Genomic DNA, 20,172 nt, shown 5'->3' with positions numbered 1-20,172 from the left:
TTATTTAGGCTTCGGAATCCATTGACTTCCATGATTCACGTACGAAATGTTTCGGTGTCATACTGTTGTAATATAATGAATGTTTATTTTATTAGCTCAATATATTAATGACACACGCAACGTGTATGTCTCGGTTGCTAGTGTACAGAAAGTCATCAAACAAAACAATTTCGTCCTTAGTAAGTCGTCCTTTTGTGAAATCGTGTACCACATGGTTGGCTTCTTGATAATAATGTTGGAAGTCCCTGCTTAATAGCATAGCGAATTTCTGGCGAGTGTGATGAGAATTTGCCTTGGTTACGAAGAGATTTTGTTGGAGCACCGTTTTTTCTATCCGAGACGTAGCAGAGGTTTAAAATTTTAGTTTCGACATCGAGACGTTCATTTGGCGTCGTATGAATTAAAACATCTATATGGTGTTTATAATTGTTTAATTTTACGTACTTAACAACGACTCCGATTATTCCGGTATTTAAACTGATATAACGCTTCTTGTAATTCCCTACGAACGGATTTCTCATCTTTTTATTGTCTAAACAGGTCCACGATCAGAGACTGAATTCATAATCCCACTCCCATTAGAATTTCTATTTTCATTAATTAATTAAAATTCTCATTTTTATATATCATGTAAAATCAACTCTTAATAATGCATAATATATATTTATATCTCCACATATACATATAAATATTTATTTATTTATATTAATGCATCTATACATACATATACACATATGTATATGTATAGAGATATATGTAAAATTAAATAACAATTATTTAATTTATTTTTAATCAATTCTAGATTCTTCTAGAACATTTCATTAGAATCGTGTACAAATAGTAGTAATCACTACTAACATTATTATCTAATTAGTAGATTCTAAATTTACTAAATAAATAATTGTGAACTCATTATAACCTCGATCGACAATCAGACAACGATGATATATCGTGGGTACAAATTATGTTAGTATAATGAACATTGAAAATTCAAAAATAAAAATTTTCTCTCATCAATTTTTTGCATCTGTCAGTTTTGTGAACTCCTTCACCAAAACAAGCAATTTCACTCTCCTCGCTTAATTAGCAGTTAAGCTTACTTCCACAACTTTCATTACATGGAATCAATTTATAAACTTTTTTATAAGATATTTTTTTGATCCTAGTCAAACTATAGTCGTCAAATTCAACTATTTGATCTTGACTATTTCAACGGGAACACAAAATTCGATATTGTGTGATCTTCAATGGTTCATGAATACAATAAACCAAGAGTTCACAACTTCTTGCGATCCAAATAACATTTATTCTTATTCTGACTTACCTTAATTAACCCCATTCTTTTCATTAACCCCTTGATCAAGAATGTCAGAACTAAAGTCTGATTGCACCCATCGGATCATGTTAAGAGTGTCTAATAGCATCACCCCATGATCCCCTAGGTACCACTTTAGTGTCTGCAAGAACTTTAAGTTATGGTTAGTGTATAGTACACTCTCTTCAACTCATATATCCTGATCAAATCTGCAACCATTTGTTTATTGAGAGTTGTATTTGAATTCGATAACGATGTGATGTATATTTGAGTAATAACTGCGACATGATATGTGTAACTGAGGAAACACCTTTCCAAAATGCACATGTCTTACCATTGCCACTAATCAGTTCACATAGGATTAAGCTTGTCAAATAGGGTCAGGCCCGTCCCGCTATAAAAATTGAGCGGGTTGGGTTGATAAAATAGCAGCCGTTTGGCCTGGGCCTGTTTGGAGACAGGCCAAACGGGCTCAGCCTGTTTGGGTTACGGGCCAAGACGGGGCGGGCCTAAACGGGACTGGCTTGCCCGCCAAATTAGGGTAGAATTTTATATTTTTAAGTTTTATATAAAAATTCCTATTTCTTCCTTATTTTTTCTCCTACTCCTGGCCTCCATCACTCTGGTAAAATCTCTATGCTTCTACTTTTTTTTGAAGAAGTTATGCTCTCTAGTCTCCTCCATTTTTCTGTAATGTTTAACTCGAATTATTCCATTACACATAATATTTTCTAAAATTTACAACCGTCTGTTTCCTCGATTTTCTGTTATTTTCCAAGGTTTCTCACTTTTTAAGAAAATGAGGATGGTAAGAGCTAGGTGCCTTGTGCGGACAAACCCTTAAGATCGTTAATTTTTGTTTTCTCGTGAGGACAAACCCTTAAGAAACTGGGGAAGTGTATACTTATAAAAAAGATTTGGAATTCACTTTTAAAGGTTTCATTGTATTTACGGTTGGTGAGATTACATGAGTTAATTTTTAGTACATGTGTACGATGAAATCTTGTGTGTAGATTAGAATAAGCACTTTACTTTTTATGGATTATGTTGATTGTTGTATGCTTTCAATGTCTTATCTCAATGTTTTAAAGTATTTTATTAAACTATTTGACTGAAATATATTTTTCTTCTATATTTATTGTAATACTGTTTAGTATTTTTTTTCTTAAAAAAAAATAAACAGGTCAGTCCGTCTAACCCGCGGCCCAAGATGGGTTGGGCTGGGTTGGCCATTTAGAGGCCTGCCAAAATGGCGGGTTGCGGTGGGTGGCGAGCACGCCCATCCTGCCAACCCGTTTTGACATGTATACATAGGATATCTTCACCTGTAGGCAAATGGTGAAAGAAAACACTTTTCAGGGTTCAAGTGTTGGAAGAGGCTAAAGAAACCACTATTCTGGGTGAGATATTCTATGAGTGATGATGCATGAGCATGAGCTAAGCTCATGTTGGACCATCTTAACGACCCATGACTAGTAGTGGTGCATGGGTATGGGCCGAAGCCCATGTTGCTTCAGCCTAATGACCCATGATCATTACAAAAAAGGCACCTATTTACAACACTTCATCCGCTTTCAGAAGTATTCCACTAAAAGATTTGATTAATATAACACTTTTACAAACTCAGTTTACCTCGATTTACAAACCCTAATGAGCTGAAACTTCTAGCAAATACAAAACAGCTACAATCTGTTCAGAAATAAGTTTCTGACAGTTACAAACTTTTCATGATACAAATTAGCTCAAATATACAAAGATTAAGTGATAATGAAAAGATTGCACGAGTCGATCCTTAATCGACACGACAACTTTTAACGTGTGAAATAAGCTCAATATGATAGATTTTTTGGAGATGCTAATAAAATATCAGAAATGTGATGATTCGAATTTTCAGTTGATTCGTTCTTTGTTCTTCACACTCTGATGCATTCTTCCATTTATAGATGTCGATTTCAACGTTAATAAATCTAAACGGTGCCCATGATTGTACTTAATAACCGAAAAATATGCAGAGAGAGTCATGTGTCCTTTTCACTTTCAAAAAATAGTACTTAAGCATTTAATGCCCTTGAACTCTAGCTAGAAAATTTAGCCTACAATTATTCATAATTGTTGTAGACAAAATGAGAAACTTCCTTTTAACATTAAACTCTGAGATGACTAATTGTAGTACATAGAGGATATTCAGTCATATCAGTTAGTGTGCAACGTCTTAAATGAAATAGAAAATCGGATCGATACCAAAATGTTAATCTTTAAGCTCATCAATCCAAACTTTCAATAGATTAACTTTCTTTTATCATATCAATTTAATACTCTATCAATTCAGCATTATTATCATATCAGTTCATTTTGTTATCACCAAAATTTCAGTCAAAATTATATCTTAACAAAAAAATTTAAAGATGTTTTTTTTAATATAAAAGTGAATGATCACTTTTTGTTAATGATTGCAAACACTCCCTCGACAGTCCGAAATATATAAACTTTTCACAGCAAACGTCCAACATTATAAACATGGAATGTAGGTTAATTACTCTTTGATATTTGGTTTTAGGTTTCTTACAAACTCATGCCCATTGGTATACAGCTCAGAAAAAGCCAATGCCGAATCGCATACAGCTCAGAAAAAGCCAACTTCAGCAAGACAAGCCTATTTCAACTATTTTAAACTACTGCCCTTAATTTATTTGAACAAATAACGTATATTAGGTATAAATTAATGCCGTCAGGTGAGATATACTAAAATTATTAATAAATACATTGAATAAAATTAACATATCAAATATGATTTTGGGTAGGTTAAAATTTGAAAGAAAAAAAAATCAATGTAACATACCATAATAAAATCGGTTATTCGAATACTTTCACGTTTTATAATATTATTGTATGGTATAGTATAGATATTTAGGAAAATTTAGATTTTTTTATACACAATCATGTAATTCATATTATATCATTATAGCTGATTTTTTTAAAAAAATATTATATTAAGACATTATAAGTTGTCATATTCACATCGAATATATACTTACGCAGGGAGATATCAAATCAGGGCAAAAAATTGTGTGAGACGGTCTCACAGGCTATATTTTGTGATACGGATCTCTTATTTGGGTCATCCATGAAAAAATATTACTTTTTATTGTGAATATCGGTAGGGTTAACCCGTCTCACAGATAAAAATTCGTGAGACCGTCTGACAAGAAACATACTAATCAATCAATTGGACACAATCTTCTGTCGCAAGGGTTCCCATTTTTTTAGTCCATGTTGTTACAATTACAGTGCATAAAATCTAAAGATGTTGCCATTTCAACCAAAATTATCCCTTCGTAACCCTTCTTTAAATTGCTCCTTCAATCACCTCAAACTCTATACATTCAACTCCTTCAACAAGAATTTGAAAAAAACAAAAAAAAAAAAAGACAAGATAATGACAATTTCAAGTTTGTTCATAAACTATTGTTCGATTCTTGTAATAGTTTCATGCCTCGTAGCGATTAGCGCACAACCTCTAGTCCCTGCCCTCTTTATATTTGGAGACTCGATAGTCGACGCGGGCAACAATAACGTTCTTGAAACTATAGTTAAAGCGAATTTCGCACCTTATGGAAGAGATTTTTTAGAACACAAACCAACCGGGAGATTTTGCAACGGAAAGCTTGCATCAGATTTCACTGGTATTTCNTTTATCCTGGGGATTTTGTATATGGAAGTAATACTATTTAAAGAAAAATGAAATGCAGCTGAAAATCTTGGATTTACTTCATATCCACCACCCTATCTCAGCAAGCAAGCAAGAGGAAATAAACTCCTACTTGGAGCCAATTTCGCATCGGCTTCATCCGGATACTACGATACTACAGCAAAAATTTATGTAAGATTATATATAACCATGGTATTTATGCCTGCATGCTCTGATCGAGATCTTTGGCGATGATCCATTTTGAATTATTTATTACAAGACATCAATCCTCAACATGCATAAATATTTTATTTTTAAATTGTTTATTAGAAAAATATAATATCGTAATAAATAAAATTTTGTTTATTTTCCCACCATTTTTCGCGTTAAGATCTCTTGATTGAATTACTTAATACTTCCAAGCCGACAAAAAATGTCGAAAAAAGAAACANATTAACCATTAATTTAGAGAAACTTTTGTTTTTGCATGCAGAATACTATACCATTGAGCAAACAGGTGGAATTTTACGAGAGTTTCCAAAAAAAGTTGGTGGGGATTGTTGGGAATTCAAATGCTTCGTCAATTATAAATGGCTCAATATACTTCGTTAGTACTGGAAGTAGTGATTTTGTCCAAAATTACTATATTAACCCTCTACTTTACAAGAAGTATACAACTGATCAATTCTCCGACATTCTTTTGGAATCCTACACTAACTTTGTGCAGGTAATTAAATTATAACAATTTTTGAATGATCGTATAATAATATATGGGTTGTGTTATTTACACTTAATGATTTCATTATATATATAAATACTTAAAAGTTTGAGATTTAGATAATTGCAACATAGCTTGACCTCGAGCTCGATATTAATACCGCAGATTTTTGAGACCGAGTTCTTCCTAATTCAAGCCTAAGAAATTTGGTAAGGCCAAGATCAAATAAAACTTTTCCCATAGAGACACCAAGTAGAGGACTACTCGTATGCGACTCGACTCAATTACAACCCCAATTCCATGTACATATGCACGAAGGAATTGAAACATTATTTTGTGACAGGAATTGCATAAATTGGGAGCAAGAAACATCGGCGTGACGACATTACCCCCGCTTGGATGTGTGCCTGCGGTGATCACCATATTTGGAGATGACACCAATACTTGTGTGGAGAAGATCAACAAAGCAGCAGTTTCATTCAACAATAAGCTGAACTCAACTTCTCAAAAATTGCAAGCCAAATTCTCTTCTCTAAACCTCGTCGTTTTGGATATTTATCAGCCTCTTCACGACCTCGTTACCAAGCCCACGGATTATGGTAATAATTCAATTCGAACTCGAATTCGAACTCAAATATATATTTTTTAATATTCATTTGTCTTTGTATACAGAAACATTTTGTGTTATATTTTATAGTATAGGTACAAATGATTGTAATGATATTGATTGTAGGTTTCTTTGAAGCAAGAAAGGCATGTTGTGGGACAGGATTGCTTGAGACGTCGTTTTTGTGCAATTCCAAGTCTCCCGGAACTTGTAAAAATGCATCGGAGTATGTTTTCTGGGACGGATTTCATCCTACGGAAGCTGCAAACAAGATTTTATCCGATGATTTGCTAGCCGCGGGGATCTCCCTCATCTCGTAATCGAGAAATATCGGCATATAATTTTTATGTTTATTATTATTATACGTACGTGTGAGTTCCCACAATGTACGGTTTAATTAAGAATGTTTGCTGAATATTCATATGTTATAAATATGCTATATATTGTCGTAGCCCCCGTTGAGTTTGTTTTAGTTATTAAATAAAAATTGGGAAATACCATTTGTTATTTACTTTTTACTACTCGTACCGAAATTATAAAAATATAAGAATAACTACTATTAATAAAATGGATTGTATAATATAATATAACTCTCAAAATTAAATAAATAAAACATTGCAAAAAATAAAATGGAATGAATTAGATAGAAACGCATTTACAGATTATAAAAATATTCAAATCAATAGATTAGCTAAGCTACCCATGAAATTTAAAAATTGTCAAAAATACAACATTAATAAGATATATGTATGCTGTATTAAGGGTAAATTGGGGAAGTTAAGATTCAATCAATATGACATAAAAACTTAGTTTCAACTCCCTGATTTGGACATAAATGATAATAAACATTCTTGATTTTATTATAAACCATAAATATTAACAGAGCAGATGTAAAATATTTAAAATATACAATATTATTATTGCAATGTAATTATATGTTTGAGGAGGAGATTTTTCTCAAATTATGGATCCGAACATACGTTCGAGATTAATTATTTACATGACTTATTCAAATATTTTTGAATATTTGAGACAAGAAGATCTTACCAAGGTTAGACATCAGGAGCAAATAAAAACATATCAAAATCATAAGGTAATTTTATGACTCAGAGCAATATGTTCCTAGAAATAGTCACGAGTTCTTCTAAAATTTTCGGAGATCATAGAGGGATCCAAAAGACGGTACATCGCTATGACAAACTGCTATACTATGTACCACATAAAATTGAGGAAATCTTCGAGAAACAAGAATGTTAGGATCGGGTTAGAGTTTAGAGAGGAGTGAATAAATTCTTTTAAAAAATTTCTTCTAAAATCTGTCAAATAGAGCGACCGGTCTTGATGTTGTTAAATGTGAAGGCCAGATTTTCTGAACACTTAAGAAACGGTAGAATTACAAATTGTGCGAAAACGGTTCGATGAATCTTATGATTACTTTATGCTCAAATAATAAAATTTAAAAAGCCAAGTAAAAGAACTAAAGAAGTAACACAAGTGATGTTTATGGATGTTCAGATACTCAAGCTCTTACATCATCTCTTCTTCAATTTATGGAAAGATTTTACTAGAAGATTTTGGTTTTACAAATATTGTAACAATTCACTTCAACTTTAGGACTTATCTACTTCCTAAATTCAAACTCATAATAACTCAATCGGTTGAGACACACAGTCTAACAATCAATACAATAAGTAAAATGCGAATCTCCATGCTCAAAGTGGCGAACAACTCTTCAAACATTTTATACCAAAACAGTCGACCGGTTTGACAGAGGCCCTTGATGATCCTTGAAGATCTCATACATGTTTTTTTTTCATGCAAGGGCTAATGAGCAGTAGTGAATAATGATTTAGAGTGATCAGAAATCTTTTCAGAGAATGTAAGCTTGAATGTGTGTTCTTGTAAAATTTCGTATCTTCAACTCTTCTTGACATCCTCTATTTATAGTACCATTTTAATTTGTCCGTTCAACGATAACTTGTAATATTTCCCAACTATATGGACATGTCACCATCCGTCGTTGCAACTATCATTTAGTGTTTATTAATATCCTTCCTGCTTTTGCGACTTTTAAGTCCATACTTTATCAAAAAACTTGTCAGACTGCAGTCTATCTGTGATTCGAGAGTTAGTAGGATATTTTGGCAATCTTTCTATTTTAAGATTTCGTCTGTGTTGTTGACTTGCAATATCCTTATTGGAAACCTCAAATCGTGCTAGTGAGAATAATGTAGCGCTCTTACCCGAGCCACTACTAAACAAACTAATAAGCATGCAACATTAAAACTTAATAACAAAAATTAAACAGCGGAAATCAAATAACTTAATCATCTTACAACCCAAACGAAAACAGAAAAATAACAGCAGTCTTGAACATTAATACAACCATATCGAAAACATAATTATGAACGAGAAAAAGATAACCCACATAAAACCTCCACTGGATCACCACCGAAAACCCAACTGCTCTAGTCACTGTCTTGGTCGTCCGAACCGTCTAACCTAAGACCTGCCCCGTGGAATGGGGTGCCCAAGATGAAAACAAAGACGTGAGCAACAATCGCCCAATACGAGAATGTACGAGTATACAAACTGATATGATGCATGCGAAATGCAATATGCTCGGATATTGAGGATCAAGTCAAGAATCTCATGCTCAGTCTAGAGGTGCCTGAGTGTGTAGTCTCTGATCTGCCCTAGGCATGTTTTGGCTCCCACACTCATTATCAAGACGTGGACCTACAATATCCAAGTCATCAGAGCTCGTGGGTCCCGTTGGACACTGTAGCTCTCAATGCCCCATCGTTCACAATACAGAATAGGGCTGAGGCCCTAACAAATGAGATATATCTCAAAAGATATCAGGCTCAACATGATATGTCATGCATAATATGCCAAAGCAGTCAAACATGTATCTTGCAACAGATAAATATGCAACATATAAGTATGTATACTATGCTTGGATATCTCAGTCAGCACATCACGTACCTCACTAAAACAATCTGACAGAAAGCTCTGAACCTAGACAATATCAACAAAATGAAATCACTTTCAAATCAGATCCTTAAAACCAAACATACTTCAAAGTTCTTCCTAAAGGCTTTAGGATTATACCTGCGTCCGTCGTCAGCCCGCTGATGATGTCTCGATTCCAGCTCACCGACCCCCCTCGAGACGACACTAGCTCCGAAACTTCCCGACACCAGAGTGCCCTAGAAACTGAGCAGAAAACTAAGGTATAAGACTAGAACTCTCTCTGAATGATGCGGTGTAGGAAACAAAAGAAATCAACTTCCATTTATAGGCTGCATCCGAAATAGTTCAGAAAATCCAAATCAATCTTATCTACCACGTGTCAGAATCTCATTTGTCTAGTTGGATTTCTTGGGATAATGTAATCTGAAATAGATCGGGTTGTCCATTTTAAATTCGGTGGATCCCAACAGCTTGATTACGAAATATCAATTCCTTAATAATACTTAATTAACAACTATTTAATTATCTCTTAATTTTTACTTCATTCATAATAAAGATTCGGGTTATTACATACTCCCTTCCTTACAGATATTTTGTCCTCGAAATCAGAATTGAAGTACAATACAACTGAATAAAATACAACTCATGATTACAAAAATAAAACTCAAAACAAATGTGAATACTCTGAGCGCATATGACTCTCTAACTCCCAAGTCGCCTCTGCAGTACCTCGATGTTGCCTTTGCACTAGAACAAGTGGAATGGTCTTGTTTATGAGCTTTTTCTTTTTCCTACCAAGGATTAAAAGCGGCTGCTCGACATAAGTCATGTCTTTTTCAAGTTGAACATCTGTCGGACCAAGAACGTGCGATTCATCTGCTACATACCGTCGTAGCAACGATAATGAAAGACATTATGAATGCTGGACAGATACGGCAGCAAAGCCAATCGATATGCCAAATTTCCAACACATTCCAAGATATCAAAAGGTCCAATGAATCTTGGGGCTAATTTTTCCTTGAGTCCAAATCTTCATCACCTTGCGGAATGGTGAAACTTTAAGGAAAATTTTTTCTCCTGAATGAAACTGTAGAGGTCTACGCTTGGTATTCGCGTAACTCGATTGACGATTTTGTGCAGTTTTAATTTTATTCTTAATCAATTCCACATCGCTTGTTGCACTAATTCAGGTCCTTGCAATTGTAGTTCTCCTACTTCATCTCAAAACAATGGAGTACGACAACTTCTACCATATAATGCTTCGAACGGAGCCATACCAATGCTGTTGTGATAGCTATTGTTGTCACGCCCCGAGACCGGGGTTATTCGACACCGGCGTTGCTCAACAATCACATAATCATCAAACAACAAGCCTCGTAGTACAGTATATACCAAAACCAGTTTATTTCTCATAATCAACAAAAAAATCGTTTTTACAACTTTAATACCAAAATAAACTGATTAAAAATGTTTTAATAGTGCGGAAGCGATAAATATAAACTAAGCTTTAAAATTTTTGGGATAACTCGATATCTTCTACCATCTCCAAATTGCTCTTGCTCCTCTTCATCCATTTGTTCTTCGTTCCTATCTGGGTGGGGAGGAAGTAAGGGGTGAGTATTTTGGGAAACACTCAGCAAGTGGAGGCCGTTCGAAACATGAAGCAAAATATACATATACTTGAATTCAAATTTTACATAGCATAAAATAACTTGAATAACAACAAATATTCACACTTTATAATCATAACATGTAATCACATATCATACTCGTATAGCATATTTGTTTAGCACTGAAAGTTATCTCATTTCCATGGTTTCTTGATATCAGTCTCCTATAGGTTAATCCTCTAAGGAGTGAGGCCATGTCCAATATGTTAATCCTCTATGGAGTGATACCGTACAACGGTTACCATCCCACCGTATAAGGGTCATAGTTCGGAAATCCTTTCTCATATCCAATCAAATCCTAACAGTGCTTTGAACATATAATTTGACAAATCTTGAAGAAAACAAATCATGAACAAGGAATTATGCTCGAACGAATTTTCAAAAACGAAATAATTCATACGCAACATATTTTAAAACAAGCCCACTCACGAAGAACAAGTGTGGAAAACAAAAGCTCACTTACGAAAGAATATATACATAACAAAAGCGCACTTACAAAAGATAAGTGTGCAAATTATAATATAGCAAAAACACACTTACGAAATACAAGTGTGCAAATTATAATATAGTAAAAACCCACTTACCTTAGATCTTTCTTGAAGAAAAAGTTGAAGGAACAAGTTGAAATTTGTCTCTCAAAAATCAGCCAACTTGCAGGCACGTTTGCGACTTAATGAACCGTTGGATCAAACTCGAACTTGTACAGCACGTTCCAAAGTATGCTATTTAAGATATGAACGGTGCAGATTGCGTTTGGACTTCTTTTGTACCAGATTATGAACAAGAAACCGTAGATATGCTGTTCCGACGTTGAATCTGAGCAGTATTTTTGAAATGACTATATATTAAAACCAACCGTTGGATTGGACTGAATTTTGGATATGTTGTTCATAACATATGAAAGTATATGTTGAACGGGGGAGATTGGATTCTAAGACCTGGAGTGATGGGATGAAATTTCAGAACGTGGGCAGATTTTCGGTCTCTTGATAGCACCTCGGGGGACGAAATTCTAGAAAATTGGAGAGAGAGGAGCTCGAAATTTTGAGCTTGGAATGTGTAAATTTTGAATGCATAGGCCCTCTTATTTATAGGTGTGTGAATAAAAATCTTACCATAACCGGGTTGATACTTCTTCCATAATTTCAAGGATATTTCTTCCATTATTAGTAAAATCTCTTGTTAATAAAATATCATTTATTTTATTTTAAAAGAATCAAAATTATATATACTCAATTCGAGAATCATGCATACATATATTGTCCAAAATTATCTAATCTTCTATTCATATATCAATATTTATTTATCTCATACATGTATCTATATTAATTATCTCTTTAACTAAATCTAAATCCCAAGATATATATACATATACATAGGTATATATATTTATTTATATTAACTACTTAATTAAATTATTGAAGAGTTTAAAATAATTAAATCCTTGATAAATTATTATCATATTGAGTACAAATAAATAAATGATTTAGAATTTACGGGATTTTACAATATTTATCTAGGTTATTAAATTAATAAATGCATATCACATATATAAATATTTATTATCTCATTATTTAAATTCTTGATATACTTATTTCCAGAAAAAATGGGGTTTCACATCCCTCCTACCTTATTGGAAGTTTCGTACTCGAAACTTGGGTTGACTTGATATTTGAATAGATAAGAATATTTTTTTTTCTTGCATTCTTTCTCCCAACTCCCACGTGACTTCCTTTTCTACATGATTATATTGTTGCACCTTGACGTAGGGGATAGAGCGTCGTCTTAGTTCTACAATCTTTATGAATCTCAAATAGTCTTACTTGTAGGTGTTATTATTATAAAAAGGCTCAATTAATTCATCCGGCTGATGTCCTAATTTATTAGCAATTCCTTAGATATGAAAGAGTGTGTAGCGCCACATTTAAATAATACATAGGCATGAACTTGTAAATTAGGACGGTACCTGACACGACGTCGTTTGCGTCCTCTGTCTCTTCTTGCATCATGGCAAACACATGGGCGTTTGGTTTGTTATTTTTTGGTTTGTTGGGATTTGCTTCAGTTTTTGGTCTGGTTCTTTTGTTGGTTCCGGATGTCTTGTTGGCGGCTTCAGGACAATATGTGATGCGGTGTCCCGGCTTTCCACAACCGAAGCAAGTTCTACTTACTCGACGACACTCTCCGCTGTGTCGGAGATGACAGGTGGGGCACTGTCTAATTTCTAAGTGGTTTGTGGCAGAGAATTGTCCTGTAGAAGGTCCATCTGACTGATTAGACTTTTTGAACTTCTGTGCTCCCTGAGAAGGCTGGCTGATAAGAGGACGTTTATTTATGTTTTCCTCTTCTCTTCGACGGATGTCAGTTTCGGCTCGGATGGCCGCGCCCATCAGGTCTGAAAAATTGGATGGCTGGAAGACTGCTAAAGCTGATAGGATTCGGCTGTTCAATCCCTCCTTGAAGCGATGTAATTTCAAGACTTCGTCTGCCATGATTGCCGGAGCATAGGATCCAAGGGCATTGAACTGGGAGGTGTATTCCACAACTGACATATCCGGAGCTTGAGTGAAATTTTCGAACTCACTCAGTTTCTGCAGTCTGACCTCAGCTAGATAATACTGCTTCAGAAAGGCATCTCGGAAGTGCTGCCATGTGATTGGTCCAATAGCGGTCATGGCTGGCGAGATTGCTTCCCACCACTTGCCTGCTTTGTCCTCTAGGAAAGGCACGCTCACATCCACCTTAAGTGCCTCGGGAACTTCTAATAGTCGTAGCTGAGGCTCTATACTCTTTAGCCAACTCTGGCCGACTTCAGGATCAGCGTCACCTTTAAATGTTGGGCATCGATTCTTACGGAGGGATTCAGACTTGATCCCATTCTGTGGTGGGGGTGGAGGTTACTGATTGGCGTTCGGGTTCACTAACCCTTGCAGTGTCGTTGCCACAATCGTGGCTATGGCCATCAGGTCTGCCTGGTTAAGACTTAATCCTGGCGGTGGTCCATTATCTTCTTCGTTGTCATGGTTGTTGTTTGCATAGCGGGGGTTACGGTTCTTTCTTGGAGGTTTGCCGGCCATTTCCTACAGCTAAAAGGTTTCTAAGAGTTCGTATCAGCAGAAATAATCGAATAGATTGTGCTGAAAATAAATTGAAACCAATGGATCAAATAAAACTTTCTTTATTGATTTTTTAAAAGCAGGTAAACATAGGGAGTCTGAATAGAATAACAAATGTAGTACCGAAAATGAAGCGTACGAATGTCAATAAAAGAAACGACAAAATATGGAAGAAACTCATAGTAATAATAGTGCAAACAACTAAGACACTCTACTCCACTATCTCTTCATTCCCGACGGTTTATATGGGTTCCGACTCTATCTCTTCTGGTTCTTCCTCTAACTCCTTGTGGTATCGCTCCATGTCTTGTCGCAACATTTCCTCTCTTACTTGTTCTGGTCTATGTTGTCTCCTCTCACTAGTTCATATATCGGTGAATTGTCTTGTTAAGCTGGTAACGTACCTCCTCCTTCTCAGTGGCTAGGGTCTCGATCTCACGCCTCTTCTCACCTAATCTGGCTCTAAGTCGCTTAAGCTGGCGGGCTTGGTAGTCAAGGGCGAGCTGTTTCATACGAATGACAGCCTGAGCACGAGTGCGGGGTTGCAGGGGAGTTGATGGAGTCATTTCCGAAAAAAATGGAAAGGCTCAGAATAGACTTAATCATATATATGATAGAAAATGACAAGTATCAAAATCATATAGAGTCAAATACATGGAAATATAAATTTTCTTCGAGAAATTTACCAAAAATGGAAGGTTTGGAGATAAACATATGAGTCCGAAGCATATGTCGAGAGGATTTCAGAACAATTGACGGAATCGAATTCGGAGTTTCCTACAAAAAGTTACAGGGTTTACGAAACTTTCTTAAAACGACAAAAACGCGAGTTCGGATACCTAAACGAAGGATTTTGGCCATTTTGACCCCTACCTCACGAAAAAGTCGTGAAAATTGCTCGTTGGGCTGTTTTGGAGGGGATAGCATCGGCTCGATCAAAAATTCCACCGAAATTTTTTTTTTCCTAATTTTTTTTTCCTTTTTCCCAACTAGATTATGAACCTGGCGGCTCTAATATCACTTAAATGTCACGCCCCGAGACCAAGGTTATCCGACACCGACGTTGCTCAACAATCACATAATCGTCAAACAACAAGCCTCATAGTACAGTATATACCAAAACCTTGATAAATTAATACCATATTGAGTACAAATAAATAATGATTTAGAATTTACGAGATTTTACAATATTTCTCTAGGTTATTAAATTAATAAATACATATCACATATATAAGTATTTATTATCTCATTATTTAAATTCTTGATATACTTATTTCAAGAAAAAAAATGGGGTTTCACAATCGTTATACATGAGACAGATGATCGTGTCATGCTGGCCCAAAATCCAAAGCACAAGCACGCAACATGTCCTCGAGTGTCTGAATATTCCTTTCAGACTGACCATCGGTCTCTGGATGATAAGCACTACTCAGACTCAATGTCGTCCCCAGCGTTTTTTGAAAACTTCCCAGAACCTTGAGATAAAGCGTGGATCTCTTTCACTGACTATACTTGTTGGCACACTATGATATTTAAGAATATCTTGAATGTATAATCTTGCCATACGATGAAAACTATATTCCCAACTATACGGAATGAAATGTGTTGACTTATTCAGTATGTCCACAACAACCCAAATGACATCACAATTCTTAGAAGAAAACGACAAGTGGGTGACAAAATCTATCGTCACATGCTCCCACTTCTACTCAGGGATAGGAAGATTCTGAAGTAATCCTCCTGGTCGTCGATGTTCAGCTTTCACTTGCTGACAAACCAAAAACTTGGCTACAAACTGGTTAACACTTTTCTTCATATACTTATACATTTTCATGCTTTCAGGGTGGATACTCAACTTACTCCTATGGGCTTGAAATAAAATCTTGTCTCTTAATTTAGAATCTTCTGGAACAATGATTCTTCTTGACAGACACAAGGTTCCATCTGTTTGGAACGCAAAGCCAGATGTGTTGTCTCGGTTAGCTAACTTTACTAACTTTTTCACTTTTGGGTCAGAAAACTGAGCTTTTTTGATTTTGGCATATAATGTCGGTTCAGATAAAATGATCGTTACTCCAATGTGTTCCATTCCTTTCTTATGACGGAAGTGGAATCTCAGAGAACAAAAATCTTGGATTACACTTGATATGAATTTTGTCTAAAGTGCAGATAATCTCACCTTACGACTAAGAGCATCTGCTATAAGATTCGCTGATCTTGGATGATACTTGATTTCGCAATCATAATCCTTTGACAAATCCATCCATCTTCTTTGGCGTATATTGAAATCTGCTTGAGTGAAGATATACATCAAACTATTTTTTTCAGTAAAAATCTCAAATCTCTCTCCGTAGAGATAATGTCGTCAGATCTTCAAAGCAAACACAATCGCTACCGATTCCAGATCATGAACTGGATAATTCTCTTCACGCTTCTTCAACTGCCTGGATGTATATGCAAACACATGACCATTCTTGGTTAAAACACACCCAAGTCCTTGAAATGATGCATCAGTGTACACAATGTACCCTCCTGATCCAGATGGCAGAGCTAAAACTTGTGCAGTTGTCAAACATTGACGAAGTTCATTGAAACTATTTTCACAATCACGTGTCCATTCGAACTGCACATTCTTACACGTCAGATGTGTCAATGGTTTGGCAATCTGAGAAAATCCTGAGATGAATCTCCGGTTATAACCTGCCAAACCTAGAAAAATTCTTATCTCTTGAGTTGATTCCGATAGTGCCCAACTCAACACTGCTTCGATCTTACTAGGATCCACTGATATCCCATCTTTGGATACGACATGTCCCAAGAAGACAGCTTTGTCTAGCCGAAACTCGCACTTGTTCAACTTAGCATAAAATTGGTGATTCTTTAATGTTAGCAACACAATCCTTAAATGTCGTGCATGCTCTTTAAGAATACGAAAGTATACCAGTATATCATCAATAAAGACAATGACAAACTTGTCAAGATACTCTTAGAATACTCGGTTCATCAAATACATAAATACTGCTGGAGCATTCGTCAAACCAAACGGCATCACTAGAAACTCGTAATGCCTATACCTTGATCGAAATGCAGTCTTAGGGATATCATGTTGATGAACTCGAGGTTGATGATACCCAGACTGTAAATCGATCTTCGAGTACACTGAAGTCCCTTGTAGTTGATCAAACAAATCATCGATCCATGGTAACAGATATTTATTCTTGACTGTCCACAACAACCCAAATGGCATCACAATTCTTAGAAGACAACGACAAGTGGGTGACAAAATCTATCGTCACTTGCTCCCACTTCTACTCAGGGATAGGAAGATTCTGAAGTAATCCTCCTGGTCGTCGATGTTCAGCTTTCACTTGCTGACAAACCAAACACTTGGCAAAAAACTGGTTAACACTTTTCTTCATACTTTTCCACCAAAACCTGGTCTTCAAATACTTATACATTTTCATGCTTTCAGGGTGGATACTCAATTTACTCTTATCGGCTTGAGATAAAATCTTGTCTCTTAATTTATAATCTTCTGGAACTATGATTCTTCTTGACAGACACAAGGTTCCATCTGTTTGGAACGCAAAGCCAGATGTGTTGTCTCCGTTAGCTAACTTTGCTAACTTTTTCACTTTCGGGTCAGAAAACTGAGCTTCTTTGATTTTGGCATATAACGTCGATTCAGATAAAATGATCGTTACTCCAATGTGTTCCATTCTTTTCTTATGACGAAAGTGGAATCTTAGAGAACAACAATCTTGGATTACACATGATATGAATCTTGTCTAAAATGCTGATAATCTCACCTTGCGACTAAGAGAATCTGCTATAAGATTCGCTGATCCTGGATGATACTTAATTTCACAATCATAATCATTTGACAAATCCATCCATCTTCTTTGGCGTATATTGAAATATGCTTGAGTGAAGATATACATCAAACTCTTGTGATCAGTAAAAATCTCAAATCTCTCTCCGTAGAGATAATGTCGTCAGATCTTCAAAGCAAACACAATCGCTACCAATTCCAGATCATGAACTGGATAATTCTCTTCACGCTTCTTCAACTGCCTGGATGTATATGCAAACAGATGACCATTCTTGGTTAAAACACACCCAATTCCTTGAAGTGATGCATCAGTGTATACAATGTACCCTCCTGATCCAGATGGCAATGCTAAAACTTGTGCAGTTGTCAAACATTGACGAAGTTCATTGAAACTATTTTCACAATCATGTGTCCATTCGAACTGCACATTCTTACATGTCAGATGTGTCAATGGTTTGTCAATCTGAGAAAATCCTGAGATGAATCTCCGGTTATAACCTGCCAAACCTAGAAAAATTCTTATCTCTTGAGTTGATTCCGATAGTGCCCAACTCAACACTGCTTCGATCTTACTAGGATCCACTGATATCCCATCTTTGGATACGACATGTCCCAAGAAGACAGTTTGTCGAACCAAAACTCTCACTTGTTCAACTTAGCATACAGTTGGTGATTCTTTAATGTTAGCAACACAATCCTTAAATGTCGTGCATGCTCTTTAAGAATACGAAAGTATACCAGTATGTCATCAATAAAGACAATGACAAACTTGTCAAGATACTCTTGGAATACTCAGTTCATCAAATACATAAATACTGCTGGAGCATTCGTCGAATCAAACGGCATCACTAGAAACTCGTAATGCCCATACCTTGATCAAAATGCTGTCTTAGGGATATAACGTTGATGAACTCGAGGTTGATGATACCCAGACCGTAAATCGATCTTCGAGTACACTGAAGTCCCTTGTAGTTGATCAAACAAATCATCGATCCGTGGTAACAGATATTTATTCTTGACTGTCCACAACAACCCAATTGGCATCACAATTCTTAGAAGACAACGACAAGTGGGTGACAAAATCTATTGTCACATGCTCCCACTTCTACTCAGGGATAAGAAGATTCAGAGTTTTATATTTACTTCTAAAGACGATTTGTAGATCATCATCTTATCTTTTCAGCGCATACTAAATCGCTCATTCCAATAAACGAGCTGAGAGATATGATCAAATTACCACAACTGCTCATACTCAACTGATTGTTGTTTTTGTGCCATCAGTTTGGTAATTCAGCGATCAGTTAGATGTCGATAACATCCGATTTTGCCCAACTGACGTGAAATACGACTTGTTCCAAATTGAGTTTTCTGATAAATAAAGTTGGCATATTGTCATTTGAATCATCCGGTTGATAAATATCATTAAAATACCGAAGCTTGTCAGAAATTCAGTTTGTGCAGAATTCAGTTTCAGTTTGCTTCTTATGTTAATAACTTCACACTTGAGTAAATATATTAGAAACACAATAACAAGTTTTGTTAACATCAAAATCAAGATTGCAGACATGAAATGTTCCAACAAAGTGTGAGCTTGAATGTGCTTTTTGCAAACTAGATGTAAGGTTTAAAATGAATAGCAACTGAATTGATAATTGAGTGCTCTTGAGTAGTTGTGTAATTGATATTCTCGAAAAATATTGAATGTATTTAAAAATAGTATATGTTGAATTGTCCTTTTGTCCATATATACATTCCTCTAACAATAGTACAGGGTATCAGACTATTGTGCGCCGAATGATTTGCTCAGGTACGGGATTTCGGCTTGTCTACTGGAATTCAAATTGCAACTGATGATGTGACCAATTAATCAGAAGTCAAACTGGTTGACTGATCAGTTAAGCTGGTCTATATTTTGAAATCGGTTCTAACTGATGTTCTTTCAGTTTGAAAGCTCTATTAGTTTCAGTTTGAGTATTTCAGTTTTTATATACCAATTCTGCGAATATCAAATTCAGTTATAATCTTTAGTTCTGGTATCGATCATTTTGTCAATCTCTGAATCTTTTCTGATCATCAGTTTTTTGACTTATTAATGGTTTTGAGAACTTTAGTTTATTAACTTCAATTCTACTTAATCCATTTCAGTTCGATAAGTCTTCTTCAGTTCTATGATCAGTTTTGTGTTTTCAGTTCGATCACTGGTCAGTTCTTGTCTTCAGTTCGGTTATTAGTTGGTTTGTCAAACTCCAA

The 20,172-nt window shown here is 35.5% G+C and overlaps 1 protein-coding gene across 1 annotated transcript; it reads left to right on the top strand.

Annotated features, from left to right (window-relative positions):
• The first annotated feature begins 4,655 nt into the window (after window positions 1-4,655).
• LOC140981261 (GDSL esterase/lipase At5g22810-like) lies at window positions 4,656-6,846 on the top strand. The gene is made up of 5 exons (XM_073447615.1): window positions 4,656-4,998; window positions 5,065-5,195; window positions 5,497-5,730; window positions 6,065-6,320; window positions 6,455-6,846. The coding sequence occupies exons 1-5, from the start codon at window positions 4,752-4,754 to the stop codon at window positions 6,646-6,648; spliced, it is 1,062 nt and encodes a 353-aa protein (XP_073303716.1). The 5' UTR covers window positions 4,656-4,751; the 3' UTR covers window positions 6,649-6,846.
• Window positions 6,847-20,172: the final 13,326 nt, after the last annotated feature.

Source organism: Primulina huaijiensis, chromosome 7, assembly GCF_012295235.1.
Source record: "Primulina huaijiensis isolate GDHJ02 chromosome 7, ASM1229523v2, whole genome shotgun sequence".
Taxonomy (NCBI): domain Eukaryota; kingdom Viridiplantae; phylum Streptophyta; class Magnoliopsida; order Lamiales; family Gesneriaceae; genus Primulina; species Primulina huaijiensis.
The sequence above is the reverse complement of the archived record's forward strand: the minus strand, read 5'-3'. Positions and strand labels throughout refer to the sequence as shown.

Coding starts and splice junctions, on each gene's coding strand:
- LOC140981261 (XM_073447615.1), top strand. CDS start 4,752: ATGACAATTTCAAGTTTGTTCATAAACTATTGTTCGATTCTTGTAATA. Junction 5,731..6,064: donor CCTACACTAACTTTGTGCAG/GTAATTAAATTA, acceptor ATTTTGTGACAG/GAATTGCATAAATTGGGAGC. Junction 6,321..6,454: donor TACCAAGCCCACGGATTATG/GTAATAATTCAA, acceptor TATTGATTGTAG/GTTTCTTTGAAGCAAGAAAG.